The sequence below is a fragment of the Palaemon carinicauda genome, chromosome 8 (genome assembly GCF_036898095.1).
Source record: "Palaemon carinicauda isolate YSFRI2023 chromosome 8, ASM3689809v2, whole genome shotgun sequence".
NCBI lineage: Eukaryota > Metazoa > Arthropoda > Malacostraca > Decapoda > Palaemonidae > Palaemon > Palaemon carinicauda.
In genome coordinates, this window is record NC_090732.1 from 38,303,413 (window position 1) to 38,315,422 (window position 12,010).

The 12,010-nt window shown below is 31.7% G+C and overlaps 1 protein-coding gene across 9 annotated transcripts in view; it reads right to left on the reverse strand.

Annotated features, from left to right (window-relative positions):
- Ppn (Papilin) overlaps positions 1-12,010 on the reverse strand; it is a 359,463-nt gene that overhangs the window by 39,293 nt on the left and 308,160 nt on the right. For all 9 annotated transcript variants that reach the window (XM_068378579.1, XM_068378577.1, XM_068378581.1 and 6 more), the window contains 8 exons: positions 8,526-8,691; positions 7,998-8,105; positions 7,672-7,879; positions 6,646-6,845; positions 6,274-6,471; positions 5,912-6,136; positions 1,481-1,663; positions 1,053-1,229 (listed from right to left, as the gene is read on the reverse strand). In XM_068378579.1, the coding sequence (XP_068234680.1) occupies positions 1,053-1,229; positions 1,481-1,663; positions 5,912-6,136; positions 6,274-6,471; positions 6,646-6,845; positions 7,672-7,879; positions 7,998-8,105; positions 8,526-8,691 (1,465 nt within the window). The remainder of the gene's footprint in view (positions 1-1,052; positions 1,230-1,480; positions 1,664-5,911; positions 6,137-6,273; positions 6,472-6,645; positions 6,846-7,671; positions 7,880-7,997; positions 8,106-8,525; positions 8,692-12,010) is intronic.

Below are 12,010 nucleotides of genomic sequence, written 5' to 3' on the forward strand. Positions count from 1 at the left end.
ACAAAGAAACAATTGAATCGTTTCCTTTTGAATGGGGAAAGTATGCTAAACGATTGTCCTATTCATTTGTGACATTGGTATTTATCCCTCACATTGTTTTATTACTTTTGGAATGAGGTATTTTGCTATTATAAATTTTTGTCAAATTTTAAAGACAATCCAATAGTAATTCACAATCCAATAGTAATTCACTACCATGAAAAGGATACAAAATGCATGGGCTATATGATCCAAAAGAACCAAGATTTCTTAGATGAATTTTACTGAATTACATGAAATAAAATAAGCACTATAGTTCTTAATTTTCCAGAATGCTTACTGGACAACTTGATATTTTGAAAAGTCATATCGAGCATGAGTATAAAGCAATAGGAGTCATCTATAGCTGCTTGCTCTGTCTATTATCAATTCAATGGATGTTCATAGAAATTACGCATCTTTCAAAGTGATAGTTAAGAAGGACATGAACTCGTTTGGAGTTACTCTACACTGGCATATCTTATGTTAAAGATTGACTAAGATGTTAAATTATGTTTGTCTGTCCTAAATGGTGCCAATGCCTTAAAATGAACTTGTTAAGAAGTACTGTATGTCTAAATGTGTATTCCGAAAACTGTATCTTTATCAAATTAAGATTAACGTCAATGAAATTCAACATCAAGGAAATTCCAATTTATAAGATGAGGATTGGGTATGATGCTATTTCAAAGCATAAACAATAAAACCGATTTATATCACGGTGCAAAAACTACGAATCTATTCTTTTGGTCGAGGTTAGTACATGTTTACATTGCAGTATGCAGCTAAGGCAATTCAATGTTGTAGATAAAAAAAAAAAAAAAAAAAATGGGGCAGACTTCAGCAGTGAATTATATGCTACAAAGAACGAAATCAAGCAAGTGACACATCGTAAACAATAAAAATACTATTTTTTTTTTATCTTTAAAGTAGAAATAAGTAATTTTCAACTCTATACTATTACAATTAGTGCAAAAACATTCTTCAAAAGACACAGATCTTTCAAACAAAAGGAAATTCGAAGTTAGACATACCCATGCCTTCTGGCTCTACACAGGCAGCATTGCAAGCTTCCTGAGTTTCGAATCTATTCAAATTTCCTTCACAGCCTCCATACCAGAATCTGGTGCAACCTCCATACTCCATATCAAAGAACCATTTGACAGTGAAATTGCCACAAGATCCACGATCTTTCTCATAGCCACAAACCTCTGCAATCACAAATATTTGAAAAATATCAGATTGGTATAAGATTTAATCATATTCAGCTTTTAATATTAAAAAATAATTGAAAAATTTTAAGTATGGCTTACAGCAGAAATAAATAGAATGACTGACATGAATAAAAAAAAAAAAAAACATTCTAGAAGTTGCACAAATGATTCATCAAACAATTCAGCATATGAATGTAAATAAAATCAAGTGACTCTAATAGCTACAGTGGATTTTCTTCGAAACTTGCCTCCGGGAATAACAGGAACCTCATCCTGACATCCTTCAAAGAACTTCCCGGTAGCAGGGGTCTCTCCATCAGCGCAGCATCCAAATTCAGAAGACTCGCAGCCACATCCTTCTCTGTCTGGTCCCTTGGCTGGTGTTCGACCATCTTCACAGCATCCAAAGTCTGTGTACTCACAGCCACATCCTATAGAGTCAGATAGGACATACGATTGAGTAAATGTTTGAATATTGTGTACTCTAAAGGCATGGATATAAATGCAGATACTACATTTAAACCAAAATATTACATATTCATTCAAAACGTCAGATTAAAGTCTCGTTTTTAATTACATACAAGAATACAGAAATACCCTATCAGCCCAAAATTGAATTAACTAACAATTAAATAGATTATATAAACTGAAATAAGAGCAAAGGGCTCTCATTACTGCAGTCAACTTTCTTTGAAATTCGGGACTGCCTAGCAACCCATTATTCTTCCAAGATCTATCCAGACCAGGGTTTGAACCAATGTCCTTCTAGTATGCATATATACATATATATCATATATTTACATATATAAATATATGCATATAATATATAAATACACACACACACATATATATATATAAATATATATATATATATATATATATATATATATATATATATATATATATATATATATATATATATATATACATATATAAAGCTATAAATACCCCTTACTCTCTATTGTCCTTTACTTTGGGACAAACCTTAATCGAAAAAATAAATAATCTATGTGATAAGTGCATCCACTCTAACCAGGACTCATTCACTCCACCATCAAGTGAGATATAAATCGATATTAAATCTGATGTACATATTCATGTCAAATTCAGTTTTTGTGCTTTGAATTAAAATTAACCATTCTACATTGTGATAATGTGACAATTTAATAGTTTTGTTACTAATTCAAACATCACTTTTCTATACACTGAGATTTTGGCTACATATAAATGCATTTTACTTTGGGGCTTACTAACATCCTCATTGAAATATATTTGATTTGAACATGTAATATGGCCTAGGTTTGAATGTATGCCCTTCCAGTGGCCTACTCTACACACAGAGAGAGAGAGAGAGAGAGAGAGAGAGAGAGAGAGAGAGAGAGAGAGAGAGAGAGAGAGAGAGAGAGAGAGAGAGAGATTGATAGATATTTCACACATACATTGATACATAGTTTCATATACACAAATGCACACACACACACACACACACATATATATATATATTTATTTACATATATATATACTGTATATATATATATATATATATATATATATATATATATATATATATATATATATATATATATATACATATATATATATATATATATATATATATATATATATATATATATATATTAATATAAATCATAACAGTGTATGTGACCCACCAAAAATTGAAAACTAAATATTTAAATAGATATGTAGACACACGCATAGGCAACCCTCTCTCATAAGGGTATGACTAAACCATCTCTCCCATACTCTTACATTCCCACTTTGTCATTTACACACTTCCTGTTACCTTTCTTGCTTTTATTCTGTGACTCACCTCTTTCATTTTGTTATCATCCCTCATATTTAGTCCAATACATCCATATGAATCATAAACTTGAAACCTTTCACCATTCACTCTAAGATTCAACATTCATTCTTCCTTGTTTCTATTTACTCTCATTACTTTACTCTAGTTCTTGTTAATCTCAACTTTCTCCTTTAGCAGATCCTTTCCAACACTTACTTGTTTCGGCAATTTTTCTTCATGTATCATTTACAAATATCACCCATTCCACTTCTTGTTCAGAATTCAATATCTATACTCACAATTTCCTCCTATTGCATGCTTTTAAATTTTGTACCTACATCCACTGTCTTTACTACCTCTTACTTCTATCCATCCATAAAGATAATGAACAGTCCTGGAGACAGGAACCTTACGTCAGAACCAGTTTTACAACCAAAATAATCACTTTCTTACCGACATACTTTTTCACAAGCTTTCATTCATTCATCAAACTCTTAATTCCCCCATATCTATCAGTTCTGCCATATAATGATTTTCAGTACATTTGTAAAACACAGCCTTTTTCCATTTCTTTTAAACCTCTAAAATAATTGTTTCTTAAAAAACACTTAATCCACGTAAACTCTTTCTTGTCTAGAACCCCACATTCCTTCTCATATCAGTCATTATTTCACCTGTCTTACTTTCTCAGTCAAAATTCTACCAATTGCGTATACCCCATTTGCCGTTTTGCAAAGGAACAATTATTCCTCTAACCCATTCTTTGGAACTTTTCCCTTAACGAACATACCTTAAAAAAACCTGGTAAGTTACTCAATCAAACTAACACCACCATACTGTTGCAACATCTCATCTGTAGTCACATCAACTTCCGGTGTCATATCTTTATTCAACCTCATAGTTACCTTTCTTGCCTCATTAACAGTCACTTTCACAAGCATTCTTAGCTTCTTTTTATTCTTGTATATAATGTTATTCTTGACTATTCTATCCATTCTCTTGTGTGTCTGTACCAGCTCAGTTATTTCGTCATGCAACTGCACCTCAACTAATCTCCTTTTGTACCTCATTATTACCTATTATTTATATGCCATTCTCCTATAATCTTGTATCTAAAATCTCCCTGATGGTCTCTTTACCCCATCATGGAATTCTAATAACTCCCCATATACCCCTTACATGTCCGAGTCTTTAACTCTAGCCTACAGTGAAATGCCAAGCCCATATTTCAACATTTGAATCTATGATAAACTACTGTGTATAAAAATTCTTCAAATAACAGAATAATTCACCAACACAGAAAACTCAATCTATCGTTTCCATATTGTCCCTTTGACCAACTCACCTCAAAACATTCTCATCTACCTTTTTAGCTATGATAGTTTATTAACAACTCTTTTTAATCTGCATTTCTCACCCTTTTGACCATTATTATAGCCAAATATTATTCAAATAATTCTCCTCAGTAGCCTCAACCTATTTTCTTTCATATGCCATCTAACATACCCATTTCATGTCCCTTCATACATTTCAAGCATAGCTGTTAGAAGTGCTAAGGATCATCCTCACTTCCAAATCTTTCCAGAGGTCCTACTACCTTTTTTGTTTTACTTACTGTGTGACTCACGTTTTTTATTATTCTACGACTGCATGTTGCATTTATTTCCCAAAATCCAGGCAAATCATCTTCCGTGCTTCTAGCATTCATATTAATACTTATCATTGAACAATTATGAGAATTAATATGAACACTAGCCTGGTTTTCACTTACCCCCAAAACCTTATTTCATCACACATTCACTTTAAAATTTTCCTTCTTTCAAAAACTCAGTCTGTTTCAATAATCCTAAAAGCCTATTTTCATTATCCCTAGTCAACAGTCACTTCTCCATCCATAAAGATGATGAAAAGTCAGCTATACATGATCACCTTATCTTGATAAACTTTTATTCCGATTTAATTACTCTACCATCTACATATTTTAACATATAATTCCCTTTCTCGTTAAATTTTAACAACTTTCACCACATATACTGTCCTATACATTCTCTACTTCTCATTATTTTTTATATACCTATCAATTATACCATAAGTTTCTTCAAGTTCACATAAACTACATATAGCTTCTCTGATTTGTTCTCATACTTCTCAGAAATTTTCTGTGATTAATGTGTGATACATACACCCTTTCTTTTTTCGTAACAAATGTTACTCTTCCCTCTCTAGTCTCTGTCTTATATTTTAAATCAAACACCAAAAAACTTTCCTTAATTTATCAGGCAATATTAAGCTCACATGCTTTTAAATCACCTTTATCATAAAACCTTGAAATGAAAGCATTATTATTTCCATTGCCCATTCAATTGAAGCTCTTTCTCCTTCCAGGTCTATGTCACAAACCGCAGTCAGCCACTCATTCGCACGTTCACGTCATACCACAATATATCACTGGCATTCTCAGTGACTTACCATTTGCCAGCATTTTAAGTGCCTCTTCACATACTCAAGTGTCACTTGGATCAGCAACTCGCATCATATTCTTGACATCAAACAGTTCTTCAAAACATTCACTCCATTGACAGATGAATTCACCCTCTCTGGACTTCATCACTCCATTTGCATAAATCATTTCAAGAACCATTTACTAAATAGCCAGTACATCCACAGCCATGTCACTAGAGAACAATCTTTTATCATTGAAATAATCACTCAGAAATTTTCAACACTTTACTTTTATACTTAATGTTTTAGTTACCTTACAAGATGATATAAAAGAATTTACCGTTTTCCTTCACTCTATCCTCTTCTTTATCTATCTAATAAAAAAATAGTAACATAGAAACACACATGACATAGGTATAATTTATTTAAATACCTTTTCCACCAGGTCCTTGGGCAACAGTGATGCCATCAGGACAGCATCCATGGGGATAGGTGCTGCATGCACAGCCAGTAAAGTTTACCCCAGCAGCTGGTGTGTGACCGTCAGGACAGCATTTATGTGGAGTAAACTCACATCCACATCCAGCATAGTCAGGTCCTCTGGCCACAGTGACATTGTCTGGACAGCACCCAAAAGCACTGTATGAACAACCACAACCTGTTGAGGAAAAATAAATTTAGTTTTTCATTCATTTTAAAGTATCAAATTAATTATCAAGTGAAATATGATATCACTGGAAACCTCATCAGTGCACCTATGATAAAGTCAAGAGCAATCCTACAAAGATTAATCACCTTGGAAATGCGGCCCCCTTGCCTCTGTGATATGGTCTGGACAGCATCCAAATGCTGATGAAAGGCAGCAACCCTCATTATTTTCTCCGTGAGCAGCTGTGTATTGGTCTGGACAGCAACCATATGAGGAGTAAGTACAGTCTGGAGGTAATCCTGTTGAAGTAGTCAGGACTGCATACTCTGTTGTGGTTACGGTGCCTGGAATTTTGGTAAAAATACAAAATTAATATTTGATATCCTCACAATTACAGAGTACTGTATCACTATTTTCATGGAGATTTCACAACAAAGAAGTAATTAGAATCACAGCAAAACCTAAGATATAATTTTGGAAGTAGAAACTCTAAATGTAAGTGGAAGTAAAGCACTTACGTATTTTGTCCTCTGGCTCTGTGACCTTTTTACAACCTTCGAAATTGGGTCCAACAGCAGCAGCCACGCCATCGGGGCAGCAGCCAAATATTGTTTCCTTACAAGTCTCACATGGACCAGATCCTTCACATTCGAAGTCGGAACACCCAGCAAAGTTTTCACCTGATGCTGGGGACACACCGTTAGGGCAACATCCAAATCTGCAAAGTTTCAATGTAAATGTAAAACAAAGCAAAAGAAAAAAAATCTACAAATGTTGGTTAACAAAAAGTTTGAAAATAACAAACCTTTTGTGAAAAACATTAGACTCAAATCCTGTCGAGAGGTTTTCCAGAAAACATTTAAGAATGAGCCCCATAAGATTTTTTAAATAATAGATTCACTAAGTGCTTGTCTGTTACCTATATTTAAGGAACCTTGACATGCAACAAAAGAGCTGCAACTGAAATTCCTGCAATATAATAGATAACAAGATATTTGCCCACCCACCACTTCTCTTTTTTTTATCCTAAGATATACTTTCTTTAAATAATATGATTCTAAAGAAAGAACATAATCCTTATTTGATCTTTTATACATTTTCTATACAAAAAAATAAAAGTTAGAGGGGAGAAAATTTCGGAGCTCTCACATATTGCATTCCAAGATGATAGTAAACATGCTTATTTGAAACATTTTTTATCAAAAACTGAGAACAAAGGAAACCAATTATTGAATTTCAGAAAACACCCATTATGAAGCAGGATAAATCCACCTTGTAAATTCTTTGATGATTCCTAAAGATTTAATCACTAACGATCTCATTCTTAAAATCTGTTCTCAGAATTGTTTCATTTATAAATTTCATTTTGAAAATAATCTTATTCACAAAGTTTATTTTCAGAATAATATTTTAATATTCTATTTTTAGATTTTTCCCCCCAAATTCTACTCCAATCTAAAAATGATGATATTATTCAAATTTACTTTTAGAGTTACATTGCTCTTAAATTCCTTTGTCTGAATTTGTTAAGTTAGTCTACTAACTTGGAAGTTTCACAGTTGAATGGCAAGAATTCACAACCCTTTCCATTTGGTCCAGCCTCAGTGATTCCATCTTCACAGCATCCATAAAGGGAGTTTTCACAAATTGATTCGTCACTGCAGCCCTTCATTTTTGGACCACTTGCGGGGGTCACACCATCTGGACAACATCCATGAGTTGTGTCCTCACAGGTTTCTATTTTAGGACACCCTAAAAACAAAGAAAAGATTATAAGACAGAAAACTGATGTTACTGTATTACTTTTATTCACTCTCTGGTGCAAATAACTACATAGACAAAAGATACTGAATTGCACAGTTTAACCAACCTTTTTGGAATGGTCCAGAAGCAGGAGTAACATTATCTTGACAGCAACCAAATTCAGTATCCTTGCAGTCTTTCTTTTCCTTACGCTTGCATTTCTGATCTTTCTTGGCTAAAAAGAAACACGATTAAATGAGAAACCTTATATCTAATTATTTCATTTCGATTAGCAGAATCTAACGAAAATATGAGAAACTCAAAAAACTTTATAATTTGAAGACAATCATTATTTGAGCATTTTTGTATTGTATATCAAATTTTGTAGAATTGGTCTTATGTCATTTATTTCAATTTCTGTCACTAGGAGAAAATAAATTTATATCTATTATAATAGCTACAACTATCTGCTAAAAATATTAGCGATATTATGAAAATACAGCTATTTTTTTCTTGGAAGCATATATACAAACAAAAAGTATATGCTTTTTTTAATTGACAATAACAAAATAAAAAGAATAGTTACAACAGGCTTGAAAATAGTTTTGGTACTGTAAAAATTATAAATTGATTGGAAAATATCAGTGACACTTACATTTTTTCTTGATGACATCTTCAAGTCTCGTCCCATCAGCATCACCACTTGACAAATCGCCAGATCCTGACCCTAATCCAACAGCGGTCCAGCCTTCAAGACCCGAACCATCAGCTTTGGTTCCATAACCTGAACCTTCTTCAGGAGCTTCATCGCTCTGCGTTACCTGTTTGTTACAGAAAAATGATAAAAACTAATTCCCTATTGCTTTGATTTATTCATGAATAATATTCAATAGGAACCCTCTTACCTTTAAGCATCAATTTGTAAAAAGTAAATACAGAATTTCGACAAGTAAATTTTCAAATGTGTCCAGGATTTCCATTAGTCCAAATAATAATGAAGTAAAATAACCTACTCTAACGGTCATTTATCCAAAGGCTTTAGATTTTCTTCAGCCTAATCACTGTAAAGGTGACCTACATCACTTTTGTATAATTCAACCAATAAATAATGATTACCTATTATATTCTTTTGGGATTAAATCCTTATTTCAGTCCACTATATTCCTAATTACCACACATACATGACAACATGCACTCATGTAATTTCGAGGCATTGTTCTTTCTTCTGATATTGTTACCCTTGACACGATTAAATAATGCAGTGACTCCAATCTAATTAAACTTAGTCTTGAAGATATTGGTGAGAATCACGCTTAATATTATTACTGCTGCACTGAAGATATCAGCCAGAGGTGGCTGCCACCAATGGTGCCACGATGTGGTAAGTATCAGTAGAGACAAGTTTCAGCAAACCACAAATTCAGCCAGAACATTTTTTTTTTTTTTTTTATGAAAATATCTTGACATTAAACTTTACCTACCTTTTAGGATTTTTATTTTCATGGAAATATATCATTGTACACCAAAGCATCATTAAATTCCTCTAAAATAATATGCGCAAAATCGAAGATAATAAAAATAAAGTTTATACTTCATTTAGAATCTGTCATGCTATGAGGTTTATTTAGTTGGAGCTAATCCCATAGAATTGAAGAACAATTTAGGTGAATATAAAACTTATTTCTGCATAGGCACTTTTGTTAACAACAGTATTAATAATAACATCAACAATAAAATGATAATAAATTCTCAATTACCAGTATTACAATCCCTATGCAACTCTTACTATTTAAAATCTTCATGTTTCACAAGATTAACAATGGGTTGAAAAATGAGACACCAAGTCCAAATACTTGGGTACAAGAGTAGCATTGTAAGAGAGATCTTGAGCTTCACTACATTTTTTTATAGTCTGAGATTAGTTACAAAGTAATATTAAAAATAAAAAGACAGCCAGGAATTCTTGCGAAGTCTCTATTATAAGCCTTGATATCTATTATTGGTGTCTTAAAGATCAGATAATCGCTTCTCATTTTAAAGATACGAGTTGACATTGAAATAAGTAATATCTTCAAAGGTAATATAACATTTATCTCTTTTAATGAATGGAATGATTCAAGAATCAAGAATGTTTAAAACTGAATGAACTAAAGAAAAGATAGAACATAAGTAAAATACAAAGGATGAACACTCACATATGAAAGGTTTGATTATCATATAAAGAATAGCTTTACTATAAACATGCAGTGCTGCATTTAGCTATCAGTGTAAATTCTGATAAACAAGCAGGAAATATAAAACACCGTTTCAAACAAACAACATTTATGGCATTAGGTTATTATCATTTAAAACTTAATGTTATCATTATCATCATCAGTATTATTACAATAATTATCATATTCTTTAGGTCACTGAAACTTTACTTGATAACTTTGTGAATTTACTTGATAGTGGTCATTTAGTGAAGATTTTTCTGTTATTCATTATGGAATATTTAATGGAACAGAAAACGATGGTACTTAATTAAACTTACTATAACAACTTGAGAAACTAAAATTGCTGAGTGTGCTCTTTAGGTAAGATTAATGACAATAGATTTATTTGTAAATAAAATTAAGATTGGTTAGCTTTCTTTAAAGTAAATTCAAAATCCATTGAAGTTTATTGTTGTTATATATAGCTGGGCCTTAAAGGAGTTGCCTTTAAGAAATAACTGCCCATAGGGAATGCGTGTCTATAAATGCAATATCTTTAGGTATTGTTAAAAAGATAATTACTCTTTCAAGTATAAGACTTATTCACGTAGAAAGTAATTTTATCATTGTTTCAAAGTAAATTCTTAGATTAAGGAAGACTAGCCTTACCCATTTGAAGCCTACACAAAGTATTGCATTATCAAAAGAAGATGGCGACAATGATATAAGACCTGGACTTGGGGTATGGAAATCGCAAACCTTCAAAAGTAGTTGATTTAGAAGAGCTTGTACGTACATAAAACAATGGCCGTATATTTGACTGTTCGTTTATAGCAATGTAAATCCTGACCCACCAGTTATGAAATTACTGTAGTGTTAAGTTGTAAGATGATATGGATGATACTTAATGTTCCTGATCTATCTGAAAACAATAAACAGCTATTCTAAAATTTACATATTAAAATTATATGGAGATGCTAGTAAAAGGAAAGCAGAATAAGCATGAAAAAATAATAGAGAAGGCATCTAACATGCATTAGGCAAGTGCTGGTTTTAACTGGCTGCAGCTGACTGAAATTTTACAAGTGATTGTAAAGAAATAGTGAAATGAACTCGGTTAAATGATCAGATACCGTTATTGAAACACATATTACTGACACAGGAAAATTTCACAAACACACAAATACTGATCTAATGTGTGAACCGTAAGCTATAAAACATCAAGGCAAATGGATGAATGAAAGAGAGAGAGAGAGAGAGAGAGAGAGAGAGAGAGAGAGAGAGAGAGAGAGAGAGAGAGAGAGATAATTGTCTAAGGGATGTATAACATTTAAAGACCATTATTTTCTTTAGAGTATCTAATTTATGTATGACTTGCTCTACATGTTGCTGTCAAGATAATATACATGCATATATATATATATATATATATATATATATATATATATATATATATATATATATATATATATATATATATATATACATAAATATATATATATATATATATATATATATATATATATATATATATATATATTTATTTATTTATATACATACATACATATACATACATACATACATACATACATACATATTTATATATCAATCTATCTACCCAAATTTACTTGATATATATATATATATATATATATATATATATATATATATATATATATATATATATATATATATATATGCATATGTATACATAAATATTAACCACAATGACATTTAATATCGAAATTCTACGTTGGTAATGTATATCTACTGGAAATTCATTTATTATAAATACATTATCGAAGGTAGAATTCGATATCTAATGTCATTGTGGTTGATATTTACAGTGATTAAAAATATATAGGTGTTTATGAGTGTAGGCCTATGTGTGTATTTGTGAATGCGTCTCTCACCGCTCTCCTGGAAATTATTAGAACCTATAAAT